Source organism: Bos mutus, chromosome 8 (genome assembly GCF_027580195.1).
Source record: "Bos mutus isolate GX-2022 chromosome 8, NWIPB_WYAK_1.1, whole genome shotgun sequence".
Taxonomy (NCBI): Eukaryota; Metazoa; Chordata; class Mammalia; order Artiodactyla; family Bovidae; genus Bos; species Bos mutus.
In genome coordinates, this window is record NC_091624.1 from 10,893,725 (window position 1) to 10,915,036 (window position 21,312).

The following is a 21,312-nucleotide window of genomic DNA, read 5'->3' on the forward strand; positions in this document are numbered from 1 at the left end:
TAATTTTCCTTAATTTGAGTTTAAACTGAAACAGCCACCAATGGCAAGCGGCTGTCGTACTGGACGGGACAAATCTATAAAGTAAACACAAAAGAACAAAAAAGCCAGGGCTCCTTTCTAGAAGTCACAGAGCCGAAAGCATTCTAAATCCACTGGTCTCGTATGAGCAGTAGCTGCTCTCTGTGGGGACACAAACGTGGTTCCCTGGGGGCCAGGAGGACAGGGCTGGGGGGTGTTGTTGAGGAGCCTGGTTCTGCCTTGCACTCCCTTCACAGGATGCCTCACGTGGTCTGGGGAAAAGCACGTGTATCCAGGCTAGGAACAGGCTCCACAAACGATGAGTTGTTCCAATGACACACCCCTATCAGTGTGGCAAGAAACTCCCAGCAAAGCTAGAAATGCTCTTAAACACCTTCCAAACACAGTAAGCACGGTGCGGCACGCTTCCAGCCCTCAGTTCTGCTGAGAGAGTCTCAAGTCTCTCTGATGAAGTTGCCTAGGCCCTCAGGCACGGTGCGGCACGCTCCCAGCCCTCAGTTCTGCTGAGAGAGTCTCAAGTCTCTCTGATGAAGTTGCCCAGGCCCTCAGGCAGGGAGAGACGGTGACAGGAGTCCTGTCAACTCCACTCAGCTCAGTGCGTGGCCTCTCCCCTGCCTCAAGGCAGACGAGGGGGCCCAAGACTCAGCCGCACTCCCTCCCTTCCTCAGGCCTGCCCTGGCGCCAAGGAGAGCTAAGGGCTCTTTCTCTTCAGCTGCTGCCAGTCCAGAGCAACCCGGACGCGGCCTTCTCCTGAAGCCTGAAGAGGGGCTCTGGGCTAACGCCCCTACCTCACTGGACTGCAGAAACAAACTCGTGACAACCACAAAAGCTCAGAACTCTGCGGAAGTGAAAGGGTGCTATCTCCGCTCTACAGGCAAGAACGCTGAGGCACCACAAAGAGACCTGGCTGAGGCCACACCACCAGCTAAGAGCACAGTGGTGACTCACTCGGGCCACCAGAGTGCGTGGTTCCTCAGCCTGCCAGCCAGCCAGCCAGGGCAACCTGTTCCGAATCAAGATAAACTGCTGAAGACTACCGTCCTTGTGGGAGCACCTTCGCACACCATGGGCGGTGGTCTGAAGGAACTGGCCTCCCTCCCCAAACAGCACAGGCTCTGCCGATAGACCCGGCCACGCTGGCCTCTGGTTGAAGGGGTCTCAGCCTACAATGGAGTGAAAGGGCCTTCAAGATACTGGGTCAGCATCTGCAGAGAAGTTTCTCCAGCACCGAGTGATGGGCAAAAGGCTTTTCCCCTCTGATGCCAGTGGATGGGGGGATACACGCTTCCCACCCTGTGTCCTTCTGCCCCGGGTCTGCATGGCCATCCCCACCCCATTTCTGTCTTGCCGTAACGTCTCTTCATTTACCCACGTGCTGGAGATACGGCAGAGAGCAAATTACACAGAACCCTCGCCTTCGTGGAGCTTACCTTCCAGGGAGGAGGCAGACAATACACAGATAAAATATAATCAGCATAAGAGTCTGGAAGGTAATGCTGGGTGTTCAGGAGGAGAAACAAAAACAGAAAGGAAGATGTGGGGCACTGAGGGTTTGGGAGATGGCGAATCGCACACGGGGTGGCCAGGGAGGACCTCGATGAAAGCAGACTTTTAATCAGAGACACGGAGTAAAGCTCTCTCAATGCTATATATAGATCTAACGTAGAGCATTTCATCATGATTTCGAAATGGGCCCAGTAACCTGGAACTTCACTACTTCTCTTTTCAAATGCAGAGGGGAAAAAAATGACTCCTTACTTTAATAAATAAATTGCAAGAAAGAAAGTGAAGTTGCTCAGTCATGTCCGACTCTCTGCGATCCCATGGACTGTAGTCTACCAGGCTTCTCTGTCCATGGGATTTTCCAGGCAAGAGTAGTGGAGTGGGTTGCCATTTCCTTCTCCAGGGGATCTTCCTGACCCAGGGATCGAACCCAGGTCTCCTGCATTGCAGGCAGATGCTTTACCCTCTGAGCCATTGCAAAGAAAAATAAATAGAGGGAGAGGTATTCTTAAAATACTTAAGAACTATATCAAGCAATGTATGGGTTTGATTTATATCCCACTTTGGAAAAAGCCTAGAAACAGTGCCTGAGACAACTGGGGAAACTGAACACTAACTGGATATTTGAGGAAATATAAAGGAAAAAAATATCTATTTAAGTGTGACACTACAAAGCTAGTGGAGGTGATGGAATTCCAGTTGAGTTATTTCAAATCCTAAAAGATGATGTTGTGAAAGTGCTGCACTCAATATGCCAGCAAATTTGGAAAACTCAGCAGCGGCCACAGGACTGGAAAAGGTCAGTTTTCATTCCAATCCCAAAGAAACGCAATGACAAAGAATGCTGAAACTACCACACAATTGCACTCATCTCACACGTTAGTAAAGTAATGCTCAAAATTCTCCAAGCCAGGCTTCAGCAATACGTGAACTGTGAACTTCCAGATGTTCAAGCTGGTTTTAGAAAAGGCAGAGGAACCAGAGATCAAATTGCCAACATCTGATGGATCATCAAAAAAGCAAGAGAGTTCCAGAAAAACATCTATTTCTGCTTTATTAACTATGCCAAATCCTTTGACTGCATGGATCACAATAAACTGTGGAAAATTCTGAAAGAGATGGAAATACCAGACCACCTGACCTGCCTCTTGAGAAACCTGTATACAGATCAGGAAGCAACAGTTAGAACTGGACATGGAACAACAGACTGGCTCCAAATAGGAAAAGGAGTATGTCAAGGCTGTATATTGTCACCCTGCTTATTTAACTTCTATGCAGAGTACATCATGAGAAACGCTGGACTGGAAGAAGCACAAGCTGGAATCAAGACTGCCAGGAGAAATATCAATAACCTCAGATATGCAGATGACACCACCCTTATGGCGGAAAGCGAAGAACTAAAGGGCCTCTTGATGAAAGTGAAAGAGGAGAGTGAAAAACTTGGCTTAAAACTCAACATTCAGAAAACTAAGATCGTGGCATCTGGTCCCATCACTTCATGGCAAATAGATGGGGAAACAGTGGAAACAGTTGCTGACTTTATTTTTTGGGGCTCCAAAATCACTGTAGATGGTGATTGCAGCCATGAAATTAAAAGACGCTTGCTCCTTGGAAGGAAAGTTATGACCAACCTAGACAGCATATTAAAAAGCAGAGACATTGTCCACAAAGGTCTGCCTAGTCAAGGCTATGGTTTTTCCAGTAGTCATGTAAGAGTTGGACTCTAAAGAAAGCTGAGCGCAGAAGAATTGATGCTTTTGAACTGTGGTGTTGGAGAAGACTATTGAGAGTCCCTTGGACTGGGAGGAGATCCAACCAGTCCATCCTAAAGGAGATCAGTCCTGGGTGTTCATTGGAAGGACTGATGTTGAAGCTGAAACTCCAATCCTTTGGCCACCTGATGCGAAGAGCTGACTCATTTGAAAAGACCCTGATGCTGGGAAAGATTGAGGGCAGGAGGAGAAGGGGATGACAGAGGATGAGATGGTTGGATGGCGTCACCAACTCAATGGACATGGGTTTGGGTGGACTCTGGGAGTTGGTGATGGACAGGGAAGCCTGGCGTGCTGTGGTCCACGGGGTCACAAAGAGCCAGACATGACTGAGCAACTGAACTGAACTGAATAATGTGGTCCTTTTTCTTTTTTAAAAGAATGTTTGGGGACTTCCCTGGTGGTCCAGTGGTTAAGACTTCACCTTCCAAAGCAGAGTGTATGGTTTCAATCCCGGCTGGGAAGCTGAGATCCCACATGCTACATGGTCAAAAAACCCCAAAATATAAATAGAACCGATATTGTAACAAATTCAATAAAGACTTTTAAAAATGATCCGCATTAAAAAAATTTTTTAAAGAATGTTTGTATTTTAGAGATATGTATTTTTGTACGAAATGATGTAATGCCTGGGATTTGGTTTAAAATAAGCCAGGGGGTGGGGGCTGGGAGCAGGTGGGAGGAGAGCTAGAATAAGACAGAACGTGAGTGGGCGAATGTTGGAGCAGGCTAATGGGTACATGGAGGTACACCTCCACTTTACTTTTGGATATGTTTGAGCATTTCTATAATAAAAAAGTTAAGCAATGGAAACATAATACGTGTCATCCAAAATGTTTACAGAGCAAACTAGTAACAGCTATTAAACAAAAGCATCAGGAAATTAGATCACAGATACTCGGCAGGCCAACACGTTTGTTCAGGTTTTTTTATACCATCTTACGGAAAAACCCAAAGTTACGGAAAACCCGAATGAACTTTTTTGGCCGACCCAGTACATCCTGTGGTTTGGCTCTCGGCATCTGCACTGGATGTTTTCCAAAGTGCCATGGTGGTCAGGATCAACCGGAAAGCCCGACACCCAGGAAACAGGAACGCCTCCCCTTAAGGAGGCTGTGGGTTCACAGACGTGGGGGCGGAGGAAAATGCAGTCCAAAGGCAGCCCCGGTGCAAATGGTCAGCAGCTATTCCGAAGGCTCCCAGGGTCCGGAAAGTTTTTAAGCATCAAATCCTTTTGCAAGAGGTGAAATGGGATTGAGAGAGTAAATGAGAGCAGCAGGAACAGCTCAGCCACATGAAGAGAATGACAGTCCAGAGTGGCCTATGGTCTGGCATGCCTAGAGCTGACAGCCCAAAACACCCAGGGGGAATTTGTGTACAATGATGAGTGTTCCATAACAAAGAAGCTCAAATGAGAATAAAACTCAAACACACAAAACCAAACCAAGTCCAGACTCACAGAGAACAGATCAGTGGTTGTCAGAGAGAAGAAGGGTTATTAGGAGGGTTACGAAATGGCTAAAGGGGATCCAGAGGTACAAAATTCCAGGGATAAAATAAATAAGTCATGAGGGTGTACTGTCAAGGAGAACACGGTTAATAACACTGCACTAACTTTGTTAGGTGACAGAAGTGTTAGCTGACACTTATCTTGGTGATCATTTTACAATGTATGTAAATGCGGGCTCATTATGGGGCACACAGGAAACTGATACATCAAATACACTTCAATTTTGAACATTTATAATCATTAAAAAACATCTGACACCCAACATAGTCCTGCGGCCTGTCTTTGGGTGTCTGTCTATGAGAGCATTTCCCTAGAGGCAAGAAAATCAGTCTGAATTTGACCTGGTGACATAATGTGTGATTAAATGGCCACACTTAGGTCGTCCTTCCCAACATGCTCTTTTTCACCCATTCCTTCTTTGATGACAGACCACCTGTGAGTTCAATTTTCTAGGACAATGTTGCTAATACTAAAACCATACATCATGCCTTCATTTTAAACAATATTTGTTACAGATAATTTGAAAAATAAAGAAAAATGTAGAGGAGGGGGTTAAGCATCAACCACCTCATCTTTCAGGCACGGCCTGCAACATGTCTTATCTTCACTTCCAGTTTTTTCTCTTGAATGCCTCTGATGCCCCCCCATTTCTCTGTTTTCTCTTCCTGTTTTTCAGATATTGGATCTGAAATATTAGATGTCTGGTCTGGTCCTCTCATTTTTACATATTTTTTTCTCCAATCCTCCATCTGTCTTTTTGTTTCATTTTATAGTCATTTCCGTAAACTGTTCTTCTAACTCTCCTGTTTGTGGTTTGTTTTTTTTTTTTTCCATTTCTATCCTGATCGTCATTCCATGAGCTCTTTGCTTATTCTCTGGAACTTTAAAAATGCTTGTTTTATACCTGTGACATCTCTTTCTGAAGACATCAGTGAGTTTGTTTCCCGGAAAAGTTCTTCTCCCTCAGTGATGTTTATGTTTTTCCTTCTTTGTATTTACTTGTATTCACATTAGAAGCTTCCCTTAAATATTTGGTGAGCCTTTTCTGCACACTCGCCCAAGAGGGAAACACTAAAAACTGGCTGAAAGTTCTCTGATATTGAGGGCTTCCTGACAGTTCTCTACAGGGACTCTGCTGGGTCCTTTCATTGAGGATTCCCTCTACCACTAAATATCAGTATATTCTAGTCTCTTCTCCCAGCCTGTTTAGATTTTTCTAAAAGGCCCTCCAACTCTACCAGGAAAGACAACCAAGAGTTTCAACATTTAGTGACCTTTTGCTCTTGATTTTAGGATTTCAGTCCCCACCCTCAACTGTGCCTGGCGTCCCTTGGAGCAGAGACCCTCTATGGGGACTTTCCCAGTGGCTCAATGGGTAAAAAACCCACCTGCAATGCAGAAGATACAGGAAACGTGGGTTCGATCCCTGGGTTGGGAAGATCCCCTGGAGGAGGAAAATGGCTACACGCTCCAGTATTCCTGCCTGGAGAAGCCCATGGACAGAGGAGCCTGGCGGGCTACAGTCCACGGAGTCGCAAAGAGTCGGACACGACTGAGCGACCAAGCTTGTGCAGCAGAGAATACACCTCCAGTTCTGCCCAAGTGGCGAAGGGACAGTGCCCCAGTGTTTGGAAGGAGGACAGAATTGGAAGCTCTAATTGCTTCTTAAACAGACTCCTGCTCAACCCTTGTCTTCAGCTCCCTCTTTCCCACAGTCCCAGGGGTAGCTGGTGCTGTCCACTCCTCACCTTTCTGAAGGAGTCCACAGTGTAAACTAGGTGGCTTCTCAGTTTTCCCCACAGTCAGCGTAAGCAGCTCTGAGTCACCTGAGTCTCTATCACCTCTCAATTCGCTTTTGGTTCCTAATTGTACTGCTGCTGTTTCCCTTCCTGCTGCTCTTCCCTCCCACCATACCCTCCTCGGCCCCTGGACTTAAGCCTTAAAGAAAAAAAAAAATCATTCTGGAGTCATTTTGATTGTATGAAAAGAGGAAGTTTCAATATGTATCCAGTCAGCCCTAACTGGGAATCTCAGAGTTTTGATTTTTATATTTTTCTAAATTTAAAAATATTTGAGATCATTATATACTTTGATACATTCCTAATTCTTCACATTTTCAAGAAATCAGGCCCTCAAGCCTATAGTCACTTTTGTTTAGGAAGGAGGACTTTCTTTCCCTCAAATTAGCCTTCTAGAAAATGTCTTTTTTAGGTTTTGAAAGGCACCCTAAGTGGGCAACCTAAAAGCATAGACTAGTCACTTGACTCATTAGCTCCACCTCGTGGTCTCTGGGGGAATACGCGCATAGGCCAAAGAAATCATCAGACTGGACCTGGACTTTACCATAGTAAGTGAAGTTTAAGTCAGACAGAGAAAGATAAATATCATATGTAGAATCCAATTTTTAAGAAATGATACACCTGAACTTACAAAACAGAAACAGACATATATATCAAAAACAAACATGGTTAACAAAAGGGAAATGTGGTGATCAGGAGCTTGGGATTAACATGCACACTACTATATATAAAATAGATAACCAAGAAGGACCTAGTGTATAGCACAGGGAACTCCACTCAGTATTCTGTAATAACTTACATGGGGGAAGGTCTGAAACAGAATGAATATACGTATAACTGAATCACTTTGTTGTACACCTGAAACAAACACAGCATGGAAAAATCAACTATACTCCAAAAAAATTTTTAAGAAAAATTAAAGTCAAAAAATCATATGGCAATGAAATAATCAGAATTTTTAAAACAAGCTGTCTTCCAACCCAAACTTCGTAGCTACATCTTACACCTTGAATCACGATGGCAGTGACTTCCACATTATTAATTCATATGGTCACTGCTTATCAAGCTCTTTCTAACAGTTGTTTCTCTTGGCTTCACTAAGGTCCTCCTTTACTCTTTCTCATATTACACTGACCATTCCTTCTCAGGCTCCTTCCTCCTACTTGTCCACCCCCCTAATTAGGCGTTAGACCGCTAAATACTGGAAGATACAAGGAACACTCCTGGACTATTTGCCTCAGTCTCATCTCACCAGATGATCGCCCCAACTCTCATAGATTTAAATGCCATCTATAAACAAATGACTCCCAAATTTCTATTCCTTCTGAACTCATAACCAGCTGCCATGACAGCTCTACTTTAATGTCTGATAGGCACTTTTTAAAAACTCAGTATGGCCAAAACAACTTGATTCCCAACTGTTCTTCTCCAAACTTCCCCACCTCACTAAACAGGACCACTATCAACACAGTTGCTGAAGCCCAAAACGCAGGAGTCATCCTCGATTCCCTCATTTCTCACTTCACATTAATGGAGCCGCAAGTCTAGCTGGTCCTGCACACAAAATACACCCCAAGTCTGCTCACTTCCCCAAGCTCTACCACTCAGTTATCTGCTACTCGGCTCCCTGCAACAGTTTGCTGATGGTCTCTGGACCTTTATCTCTTTCTCTCTCCCTCTCCCCGACCCTTTCTCTCCACAATCCATTCTTCATTATTATAGCACTAACTGTCTTCTTAAAAGTGCAAACCATAGCCTGTCATTTCCCTGCATGAAACCAAATGGCTGGTCTTTTATTCCTAAGAACAAAATCCAGACTTACCGACTGTGACCTTTAAGATACTACCGTGTATCTCCTCATATCTTATCCTTTACTTATCTGCCCTCCCCACTCCCACCTTGACTTATGTATCCTCCCCACCTCCCACCTTTACTTATCTGACCTCCCCACCTGCCACCCACTCCCTTGCTCAACTGGCTCCACTCACTTTGGCCTTTACCTTATCATTCTCTCCTTTGACTCTCATCTCACTAGTCATCACCAGTACCTCTGAGATAAGCATGCTCTTTGACTTGTAGATAAACCTACTACAAGTTATTAAAAATAACTAGATGGGTGTCATACAATAGTTATATATCTGTAAACATTCCAAACTGCACCACACTGTCAGCTTCAACTAAATATTCGCCGACTACCTTCCATGAATAAGGCAGTGTGAGATATGAAGTATAGGGCCCTTCCCTAACTTTCTTAAATAAAGCTTCTCCAACTCCTGGCCTGGTCATAATGACACCAGTGCTCAAAAAGCACTGCTAGAACTTTGCTAAAGACTCTAACGTGTTCTCTCTCCCAGCCCATCACTCTCATAATCATATTTTATATACACGCTGTGTATAGAATGTGAGCCCATATAAGGGGCTCACCTGCAGATGTCTATAGCATATTTGAGTCCTGGGCCTGAGGGTAACTTTGGTACCCTTCTCTCTCAAGCTCTGTTCACTCCACAGTGTTCTTGGAAACACACATCTTCAACCACCAATCCAGCACAAGCTGTCTTCTTTGTCCACTGAACATGATCCATCAGTTCCACGTGGCCTCCTAGGGCCCGTTTCCTGTGCTTTCTCTCTGCCTCTGAAGGGGACAGAACGTGCCGTGCCACGACGACACTTAAACACAGACAATGTGCACCGCAGCCTTGAAAAGCAGGAACTGATCCAGTTTCTCTCGCCAACAGTAAAGACACGAACATAAGGTGGCTGCTCATTAGAACTGGGACCGTGGAGCAGAGAAAAGGCCCACCCGTGAGCCTCTGCTTCTTCATCTATAAAAATGAGCCAGTTAGCCAAGATAAACCTTGCCCACCAGCATAGGAGTCCCCCGCAGCTACACTCTCCAACTGGTCTAAGTGCAGGCTGGGGCAGTTTCTAACGCAGACATTAAAGCATTTGATCCTGTACCTGAATCTTATCACTTCTGTCCTAAAATTTTACAATGATATGCTTTGGGTTGGTTTTCTGTCCAGTCCTTTTGCTGGGTAATCAACCTGTCCTTTTAATCTTATGTCCTTTAACTTATGCCCTTTGGTTCAGGGAAACTTTCTTGTACTGCTTCTTTCATAATTTTCCTTTCTCAGTTTTCTCTATTCTTTCAATCAGGAACTCTTATTAGTCGGTGATTAATTAACCTTTGAGATTAATCCTCTATGTCTTTTATCATTCTTTCACATTTTCAGTATTTTTGCATTTTTGTTCTACTTTCCAACTACATTTTAAGTTTGTTTTACAATACTTTCCAAGATTTCCTCAGCCTCATTTTCCAACTGTGCTCTTCAATTTTATTTTAGCAATCACACTTTAACTTCAAAGAGCTCTAATTATTATTCAATTGTTCTTTTCCCACAACATACTGTTCTTAATCAGATGTTATATCTCAAACTCTCAGAGAACTCTAGCTAGCTCCCCCTCTAAGATTCTAGTAAGAATCTTTTCCAAACTTTCTTTTTTTTTTTTCATTTAATTCACATACTTGGATTCACCATGTGTTCTTTTTACATGTTCAAGAAAGAGGTCAGTCCACACGTCTGATCCTGCCCATCTAGAAAGAAGGAAACCTAAATGAAGTGAAGTGAAGTGAAGGTAGCTCAGTCGTGTCTGACTCTTTGCAACTCCGTGGACTATACAGTCCATGGAATTCTCCAGGCCAGAATACTGGAGTGGGTAGCTGTTCCCTTCACCAGGGAATCTTTCCAACCCAGGGATCGAACCCAGGTCTACCACATTGCAGGCAGATTCTGTACCAGCTGAGCCACCAGGGAAGCCCAATACCACAAGCAAATAGGCAATAACCACTTAGTTACTGGTTAATGACCACAAAGAAAGTACCTGGGTACACAAGGAGGGAGCCAGCTCACCTTCATGGAGTCAGAGTACAAAATATATTCCCTGAGCACAGGTAGAAAGTCCTCTGTCATGTCATCGGTCAGTTCCTCCAAGGCTGTAGAGCAGTTGCCGATGCAGGCTGACACACCCTCCAGGGGCTCGGCCAGCTCCCCCTCTAAAGCGCTCCACGTGGAGTACACGGGCCCGTATTCTCTCAGCTCTACAAGATACTCTAAAAGGGGAAGAGAAACCAGTTGAGATCTGGCTGGGCAATAAACTGTGGAAAATTCTTCAAGAGATGGGAATACCAGACCACCTCACCTGCCTCTTGAGAAACCTGTATGCAGGTCAGGAAGCAACAGTTAGAACTGGACATGGAACAACACACTGGTTCCAAATAGGAAAAGGAGTACGTCAAGGCTGTGTATTGTCACCCCATTTATTTAAATTATATGCAGAGTACATCATGAGAAACACTGGGCTGGAAGAAGCACAAGCTGGAATCAAGATTGCTGGGAGAAATATCAATAACTTCAGATATGCAGATGACACTACCCTTATGGCAGAAAGTGAAGAAGAACTAAAGAGCCTCTTGATGAGACTGAAAGAGGAGAGTGAAAAAGTTGGCTTAAAGCTCAACATTCAGAAAACTAAGATCATGGCATCTGGTCCCATCACTTCATGGCAAATAGATGGGGAAACAATAGAAACAGTGGCTGACTAGTTTTTTGGGCTCCAAGGTCACTGCAGATGGTGATTGCAGCCATGAAATTAAAAGACACTTGCTCCTTGGAAGGAAAGTTATGACCAACCTAGACAGCATATTAAAAAGCAGAGACATTACTTTGTCAACAAAGGTCCGTCTAGTCAAGGCTATGGTTTTTCCAGTAGCCATGTATGGATATGAGAGTTGGACTATAAAAAAAGCTGAGTGCTAAAGAATTGATGTTTTTGAACTGTGGTGTTGGAGAAGACTCTTGAGAGTCCCTTGGACTGCAAGGAGATCCAACCAGTCCATCCTAAAGGAGATCAGTCCTGGGTGTTCATTGGAAGGACTGATGTTGAAGCTGAAACTCCAATACTTTGGCCACCTGATATGAAGAGCTGACTCATTTGAAAAGACCCTGATGCTGGGAAAGATTGAGAGCAGGAGGAGAAGGGGACGACAGAGGATGAGATGGTTGGATGGCATCACCGACTCAATAAACATGAGTTTGGGTAAACTCTAGGAGTTGGTGATGGACAAGGAGGCGTGGCGTGCTTCAGTCCATGGGGTCGCAAAGAGTCAGACACGACTGAGTGACTAAGAAACCAGTTGAGATCTGGCTGGGCAGCAATCACTGGTATTACTGACTCAGTAACTACTGCAGCAAAGAGCTCTCTGAGGATGCTTCCCTTTAAACACAGCACTGATGGTAACAGAATATTTTTTACAATCTCTGTAAGCTAATGTTACAGCTAACATCATAACATCAATCAACTCCACTCCATAGTGGAAATGTCATGCCTTTGGATAATGGGAGCCACTATGCCTTCGGGGGGAAAGTGCTGGGAGTGACATCCACTAAATATCTTCCCCAAAACCTACTCGCCTACCGCTACAGTGAAGCAGTATTTTGACAGGCCATGGAAGCAGAGTTTCATATAGGTTTGGGGGGATGTTTTCAAAAGGAAAAAAAGTAAAAAAAAGAAAATCAGTCACGAGGGAAAAACAATGGAATTTTAGGAAATTCTTGATATAAGAAAGTGTGGTCTTACATAGGCAGACTTGCTTCTCACTCAGGGCTCACCCCAACACCTTGGGCCCATCAGAAGGCGCTTCCCCAGGCAGGCTTCCTGGTCCCCAAACGCCCAGGAGAGGCGGCAGGACCCAGACCATGAGGTGCCGAGAGGTCATTGTGTTAGTGCGGGCAAGAAGCAGACTCTGGCCCCTGGCCCAGGTGCCAGAGGCAGCGTTGCTGCACGTCCTGTCAGGACCCCGAGAGTCAGCCCTCTAAAGCCATCTCTAAAACCTGCAGGCCCACATAAGACCAGCAGCAGGTAAAGGAGAATTAAAACACAGAACAGGGGAAAATGTCGTTTTATTTCTCCTCACAAAGAAAAGCTGGCCATCAATTGTCACCAGGATTCTTGCCATTACGATAAAATGTTGCTGCCATTTTTTAGTAACCAATGGACTGAAGCTACGGGGGAATCCTTTCCTACGTTTCACATCACGTGCCAGCGTGATCACTAATACTGTTCACGTGCGTTTGGCCTACACGTGTGGAAGACGACAAAAGGCCCCCACATTCTGGGATACAGAAAAGCAAGTGGCCAAGAGACGGGTGGGGATGAAGCAGTGGCAGCAACCAGGAAGGTTAAAGAAAGGCCTCATAGCTCTCAGGAAGAGCGGGCTTGAAATGAAGCCACGGCGAGGCAGGTGAGTCAGTTTCAAGTCTGAAACCTCCTTAGGATCAGAACTTTGGCAAACACAGGCTGTCCTTCTGAACTGCCTTTCTGCCAGAAAAGATACTCAAGTTTAATTTTTAAATGATCGTCCCTATAGATGAGAGAGAGGATGGCATCTAACCATCTCATCCTCTGGTGATGGAAGAAGGGAAGTTGAGAGAGAGATAAAACTAGAAAAGCCTAGCAGCTCAGAGTGGCTGTTTGCTGTGGGGAAATCAAACACAGGATGAAATGCAGGGCCAGGGATGGAGTCCAAAAGTCCCCTCTGGCCTTAACTACCTCCCCCGCTCCGTGTATATACATGTGTGTGTGTTGGTTTTATGGGCGTAGTGTGGCCTGGTGCTGCCACTCCCCTGGTTCAGCAGTTTGATTCTGCCTGGCACACATGTGCCATTTCTGCAAACGTGGTTTGCGGGCCTGATCCAGACCTTGACACAGAGCTCACCTATTTCTTCCTTGATGATCCGCTGGGCTATTCGATCGATGGTTCCCAGCTTGAGCGCAAACGTGTCTAAGTACTCGCCGATGGCTGCGAATTCAAGAGGCCGATTTCTCAGCTTGTAGCCGCCAGCGACATGCTTGACTGACTCACCCACTCGAGTCAGCAATGCCATCCCTTGCTTCTTGTGGGCGTTCAGGTCCTAAGGATGACACACGAAGAGACAGACTCAAAGGGCTCACCCGCTCACACGGCCAGGATTGGGTAAGCCAATTCCTTTAGGAAATGGAGGACACCAAAAATAAGGGACTGGGGTCTTCCCTGGTGGTCCGGTGGTTAAAAGTCCACCTCGTGATGCAGGAGAGGTGGGTTCAATCCCTGGCTGGGGAATTAAGCTCCTATACGCTGCAGTACAACTAAGATGCAACAAAGCCAAATAAATATATTTTTTTAATTATTAAAAAAGCAAAAGAAAAGTAGCTGCGTTAGGTAGGGCGCTAACCACACACACAGACACACACACGTCTCCTCCCCTGCGTCATCGTGGCCACCACGCTCACACCCCCGCACCTGCACACCAGGTCTCTCTCTCCAGAGCTGGACTCCTTCCTTTCCAATAAGGAACACTGACCCTGCACACATTCCTTTAATCACAACTTTTTTAAAGAGTCCCTTTCTCCTGTACAAAATATCCTAAACTGTCTTTAGGAGCAAAATTCAAGAGCTGAGATTCATTCATTTATACCCAACCGAAGCCACGTAAGGGAAGTAGAGGGTGGGAGGCAGGACGCAGTGACAGGAAAGGCTGTGCGACAAAACCCATCAGTGCTCTGCGATGCCAGAAATCGGGCCAGTGTTTATTCTAGGGAGGAGGAGGACGGGAGTGATTGGGAGCGGGGGCTTCCAGGGTGCTGGAGATTTTCTGTCTTGATACAGGTAGTGATCACAAAGGTGTGTTCATTTGCTGATCACTTACTGAGCTATGATTGGCATACTTTTCTGGACGTGTGTTCTTCTTCAATAACAAAACTGAAGACATTTTAAACATCATTTCATCTTGCTTGGCCCACAAATAAAAACCACACATACAAAAAAAAAAAAAACCTTCCTCCTTATTTTTCACACAAATTCCTAGTGACCAGGGGTCTAAGCTTTCTCCTGCTTTGTCCCTTTATTCAATAAAAATGATGAAACTTGAAGGCTTGCCTGGATGAAGAACCTGTGATCTGGGTGAAGCGGTGTGTTGTACTTCTGGAGAACAGGGGGGACTTCACTTTGTGTTTACTCTGGAAGAACTGTGCCTGAGGAGCAGTTCACCAGGAAATACTCTCATTTTTTAAAAAGAACACAAGTTTGAACTGTGGAGGGAAGGCTTCCAGGGAAAAGAGAAGATAAATAAGAATGTCATCCAGGAGGCTGAGTGCCAACTAAGATTTGGCAAAAAGAAAACAAACAAACAAACCACAACATGGGCGGACTTTGGCATGTGGTCCTCACTGTCTGGAGAACGGCATTCCCTCTAAGGTCTTTACGTCAGGTGACGCTGTTTGTAAATATTTCTCAATTTGGGATTTTGAAAAAGGAAACTGGAAAGTCCCTGGACCTCAGCATCCTCGCCGATGCGGGAGGAATTACCTATGGCCTGAATGTGAGACTAGGAGGCATGAGCGTAAACAGATAGGGGGTGGAAGGCAGCTGGCACAAGGGTCTGAACACGAGCTCTCACTTCTGCAGACGGTCAGAGTTGAGCACTCGGGTTCTGGACCAGCTCTGCCAACAGGGGAGTTCCGAGACTAGTCAGGGGGTGGCCACCTGGAGTCTGCTGCAGCCCACAGGTTTGCGGCTGTCATGTTCCCGTTGTCATTTGTTTCCAGGAATTTTTTTATTTCCCTTTTTATTTCTTCAGTAACCTTTTCGTTATTTAGAAATGTATTGTTTAATCTCCATGTGTTTGTGTTTTTTACAGCTTTTTTCCCCCTATAATTGATATCTAGTCTCATAGTATTGTAGCCAGAAAAGATGCCTGTTATGATTTCAATGATGTGTGATAATGATTTCAATTTTCTTAAATTTACGGAAGGGGAGACGGCCAACCTGAGTCTGACTATGTAGAATCCAGCACCTGTGTTTGTCCTAACTGTCCCTGGCAAGTGCCTGGAAAATGCCCGCCTGCTAGGAACTTGGCTGCAGGTAAGTAATGCTATATTCACTGGAAGGACGGATGCTGAAGCTGAAACTCCAATACTTTGGCCACCTGATGTGAAGAGCTGACTCATTGGAAAAGACCCTGATGCTGGGAAAGATTGAAGGCAGGAGGAGAAGGGGACAACAAAGGATGAGATGGTTGGATGGCATCACCGACTCAATGGACATGGGTTTGGGTGGACTCCGGGAGTTGGTGATGGACAGAAAGGCCTGGCGTGCCGCAGTTCATGGGTTCAAAAAGAGTCGGACACGACTGAGCAACTGAACTGAACTGAACTGAAGTAATGCTAAACTCCTCTTGGTCAGGTGGTCCAATACCCAGGAAAACTGTGGCCTCAGGAGCCACAAAGACCCAGTTTACATCCCAGTGATGCCAGCTGAACTCGTACACACGCCCTGAGCTTCAGTCTCCTCACCCGTGAAATGAGACTCTGAGCCAACACTCACGAAGTTCCTGTGAAAATGTCCTTACCAAACACTCAATGAACATTCTCACCCTTTCATGCCCACTGTTGATCAGAATGGCCTCGTCCGGTAACATCGCTGGTAAGTGTTCAGGAAAACATCTCTGCTTTTGGCAAGTGAAAATAGTCTAACTTTCTCAGCTGCAGCAGGGGGATATTTCTCCTGAACTCTAACACGGAAACCATGCCAGGGCAGATGAGCACCAAGAAAAAACACTAAAGACACAAACCCAGAGCAATTCTATGCCACCCACTAACTACACGTGTGCCTTGGAGAGATCAGAACAGCTTTTAAGGGAGAGTAGAAAGAATGCTAATTTGGGGGAGGAGTATGAAAGAGTCTGCCTTACCTTGGCCGTAAGGAAAACATTAAAGTGTTCATTGAAGGAGAGCACAGGGTGATCTGTAATTCTTTTCAGGAATTTATCCAAAGCTTTTCTTCTGGTCTCCACAAACTCTTCTGAAAATCGATCCACGACACCTTTCACCACAAACTTCTCAGGAAGTGGCTACAATGACATGAAGAAAAATATTCAGAATAATTGATTGGAAGGTGCAAAGAAAAACTAGGCTAGCAAATAAGTCCTGGGACCCATCCATCAAGAACGGTCTTTCTTAAATCAGTTAGATCTTTATGTAGTCATCAGTATAAACAAGCCTGAGAAAATGCCGGTGGAGTAAAATTACAACCACACTGTCAATTTCATAATAATAAAAAAATGAAACAGCAGAGCACGGTCTCTGGAACACCAACAATAGTCGGGTAACATCTACCAGTAAATCCAGTTGTTATCTTTATGCCGCTTGATGCACAGGTGACCTAGTGGGAAAGTTAAGGCAAGATAAGAAAGACAGGAAAGGAGCCAGACACAAATCATATTATTTAAATATCTCAAGATTCTACTTCCAGTTCAAGGAATAAAAGAATTTGGTAAATGAAAAAATAAGTGTATTAGGGAAACCCCTGTGTCTATAAAATACCCTCTTTTCCAGAGCCCCCCCCCTTTTTTTCATTTAGGTTTATGTTTAAAAGTTCTTAATGATAGAACTAACTTCCTTTACTCCTTACTTGAATTTCTCCATTGTATTTACTTTGAGCCAACACTGTGGGCAATTTAATACTACCTGGCCGCCAAGGGATCTTTGAGCTTTAACCTATTTCCGTAGCGGCTTCATTAAAAGGCCTTCCTCATCACTGCCCCACAGGGAAAGACAGTATCCACTAATGCACAATTTGGAAGTGTTTTGATTATGAAATATTAAAAGAACATTTACATTTTTAAAACGTTAAGTGACCCAGTAGACATTTGTCCAAAGAAGACAGACAAATGGCCAAAATGCACATGAAAAGATGCTCGACATTATTAGTCACTAGGGAAATACAAACCAAAATCACAGTGAGATGCCACTTCACTAGGATGATATCTCACTAGGATGACCAGAATGGAGATGGAGAACGACAGGAAAGGAAAAGAAACAACAAGTGCTGATGAGGAGACGGAAAACTGGAACAAGCATTTAAGTCTGCAACCTCCTAAAATTCTGTAATATGTCTAAAAAGAAAATTTTTTCTTTTAAGTTATAAACCCTTAAGCGCATGCGTGCACACACACACACACACACAAATGTTGAAATAAGTTACATGAACAGGAACTTAGCCCCCCAAAGTAGAATCCTAAGCACTTAAGTGTGGGGAAAGCCAAGAAGCAACCCAGATTTTATAACACAAGACATTTGAAATATTTAGGAATTGGCAATACCAGCACCCCTGGAAAAGAAGCACTTGGCTACTGACCATGAAAAAAAAATCTATCTCTTAACCTTATATCTTCTCCACTCTCCTTCCCATCTCATTCAACCCTTTTGAAAAGAATCATTTACCTTTACTTTCACTCTTTCCCCTTGATTTCTCCACCCCTAACCTTTCTTCACTGCAAAACGAAGCCATCTGTGGTACTGCCTTCAAGGCTGCATTTCTCTGCCCCATCCCTGCCTAATGCAGAAACCACTCTTCTCAAATCATCAAAACTTTCTAATTACCAAATCCAGTGACATTTTTATCTCATGAGTCCTGCTGCGCATACTCCCATCTGCTTATGCTGAACAAGAATTAGGGAAAAGGCCTAATGAACAAATAAGCAGTTAGGTGTGCCTCGTTTCACATAACAGACAACCTTTTGAAAAGAGTTATCCATTCTTCAGATTTAGTACCTTGAACGTGGTTTAATGAACCAAAGAAGCTTGCTAGTTAAAGGAACCTGGGAGTGAATCCTTCTGCAAACAGAATTTCCTTCTGTAATAAGCAATCTCATCGTCAGATGTCTGTGGCTTCATAAATTTGTTTCTTCCCATTTCAAGCTTCCTTAAAAGAATACACCTCTCTCTTCCTCACCCTTATAATTACCTACTGGGTTGCTTATGCATAGGAATCTGAAGTGAAAGTCACTCAGTTGTGTCCTACTCTTTGCGACCCCATGGACTATATAGGCCATGGAATTCTCTAGGCCAGAATGCTGGAATGGGTAGCCTTTCCCTTCTCCAGGGGATCTTCCCAACCCAGGGATTGAACCCAGGTCTCCCACATTGCAGGCGGATTCTTTACCAGCTGTGCCACAAGGGAAGTCCAAGAATACTGGAGTGGGTAGCCTATTCCTTCTCCAGAGGATCTTCTGGACCCAGGAATTGAACCCAGGTCTCCTGCACTGCAGGCGGCTTCTTTACCAACTGAGCTATCAGGGAAGCCCATATATGAATGTGGATTGCTGCCCAAGTCGAGGGTAACTACACCCCGTAAATGAAATAATACAAGTGAAGAGCTCAACACTGCTCCCAGCACATGGTAGATGTCAAATGAATGCCAACTATTTGTATTAACTTGTAAATTCTGAGGACAGAAAGCAAAAAAGGAAGTGGACTAAACAGCAGCACCTCCATATATGTTTTAAGCCAAAGTATTAACAAAAAATATCACCTGGGATAACATTTCAAATCCACTAGGATGGCCATAAAAGGCGGGAAAGAAAGGAAAATCACAAGTGTTGGCACACACATAGAGGAACGGGAATTCTCATACATTGCTGCAGGAATGTAAAATGGCACAGGCCCTGGCACAACAGTTTGGCAGTTTCTCAAAAACTTAAACTTAGAATTACCATAGGATCTAGCAATTCTATTCCTTGGTATATAGCCAAAATCACTGAAAGCAAGTTTTCACACAAAAGCTTGTATAGTAAATGTTCAAACAGCATTATTCATAATATTGGGGCTGGAGAAAAAGAAGGGATTGGATGTGATTACTTAATGGGTATGGGACTTCTTTTTGGGATGATGAAAATATTCTGAAATTAAATAGTGATGGTGATTGCAAAACACTGTGAATATAATAAAAGCCACTGAATTATACACTCTGGTGAATTTTATGTTATGTAAATTTTATCTTAATTTTAAAAAAACGGAAGGATGGAACCAGTTGTCAGAGAGGAGAGGAGATGCAATGCCACTGGCTTTGAAGATGGAGGAAGGGGCCTGAGCCAAGCAATGCAGGCAGCCTCCAGAAGATGGAAAACGGAAGAACAAGTTCCCCCTAGAAACTTGAGAAGGGATACAGCCCCGTGTACATTAATATACCAACTATTCTGCTAAGCCGCCTGCAGTGCAGGAGATCTGGGTTCAATTCCTGGGTCCAGAAGATCCGCTGGAGAAGGAACAGGCTATCCACTCCAGTATTCTTGATATTAATCCATGAAAACTGATTTTGCACTTTTGACTTCCAGAACTATTAGATTAAAAAATGTTGTTTAAGTCACTTTTTTGGGAAAAAAAAAAATCACCTGGTGTGAGGATGAGGGAGTAGCTAGGGACAGAGATGAAACAAGACTGGTTATGAGTTGATAGGTGCTAAAACTAGGTGATGAGTACATTGAGGGGTCACTGCACTGAAGCGACTCTGACATTTTCCATAATGAAGTTTTTAAAAAACTATATATGCATATATATATGTTGGAACCTTCAAATCCTATTTCCAAAACGTTACAACAATCTATTAAATATATCAAGGTTTAATCTTAAAACATTTACATTTTAGAGCACTAAATACTCTGGAAAAGTACTTTCATATATACCATACTTTATGTTAGTTTATAAGAAAGTATTTAATAATCTATGAAATAAAAGTATAGTAGATTGTCACAGAAAAGCTACTGTTTCTGGGTAGGAAATCTGAACGAAGATTTCAACTGCTCAGTCTTTATGTGTCCGATGTCCTCTTCTCATTTTTCTAATTGCTTCTTCTATACAATTTGACAGATATTTACTGCATAGCCACTATGTGACAGAAAACTATTTTTCCTAGTCATATCACACTAACAGAAAATATTGCTAACCAAAAATAAAACAAATAAAAGAGCATCAAGATTAAAAGGAAATCTTAACCATCTGAAACAACATAGATGGGCTTGGAGAGTATTATACTAAGCGAAACAAGTCACACAGAGAAAGGAGAATACTTATGATGCCACTTATATCCCCGTGGTCACGGACATTGTGAGAGCTGGACCGTAAAGAAGGCTGAGTGCTGAAGAACTGGTGCCTTTGAACTGTGGCGCTGGAAAAGACTCCTGAGACTCCCCTGCACAGCAAGGAGATCAAACCAGTCAATCTTAAGGGAAATCAACCCTGAATACTCATTGGAAGGACTGATGCTGAAGCTGAAACTCCAGTATTTTGGTCATCTGATGCGAACAGCTGACTCACTGGAAAAGTCCCTGATGCTGGGAACGACTGAGGGCAGAAGGAGAAGACAGCATCAGAGGATGAGATGGCTGGATCACCGATGCAACCGACATGAACTTGGGCAAAAGTCAGGAGATGGTGAGGGACGGAGAGGCCTGGCATGCTGCGGTCCATGGGGTCGTAAGGAGTCAAACGAGACTGGGAGACTGAACAACAACAACATCACTTATAGGTGGAATCTAAAGGATACAACCAGCTAGTGACTGTAACAAAAACGGAAACAGACTCACAGATACAGAGCGCGAACGAGCAGTTACAGCGGGGAGGGGGGGGCAGTCACAAAAGCAGGAGAGTAAGAGGTACAACTATCAGACTCACAGAGACAGAGCGCGAATGAGCAGTTACAGCGGGGAGAGAGGAGGGGCAATCACAGAAGCAGGAGAGTAAGAGGTACAACTATCAGACTCACAGAGATAGAGAGCGAACGAGCAGTTACAGCAGGGAGAGAGGAGGGGCAGTC

The 21,312-nt window shown here is 44.2% G+C and overlaps 1 protein-coding gene across 2 annotated transcripts in view; it reads right to left on the reverse strand.

The window, feature by feature from the left end:
* SNX30 (sorting nexin family member 30) overlaps positions 1-21,312 on the reverse strand; it is a 104,355-nt gene that overhangs the window by 15,062 nt on the left and 67,981 nt on the right. For both annotated transcript variants that reach the window (XM_070375089.1, XM_070375090.1), the window contains exons 4-6: positions 16,412-16,570; positions 13,399-13,594; positions 10,535-10,734 (exon numbers count right to left, since the gene is read on the reverse strand). In XM_070375089.1, the coding sequence (XP_070231190.1) occupies positions 10,535-10,734; positions 13,399-13,594; positions 16,412-16,570 (555 nt within the window). The remainder of the gene's footprint in view (positions 1-10,534; positions 10,735-13,398; positions 13,595-16,411; positions 16,571-21,312) is intronic.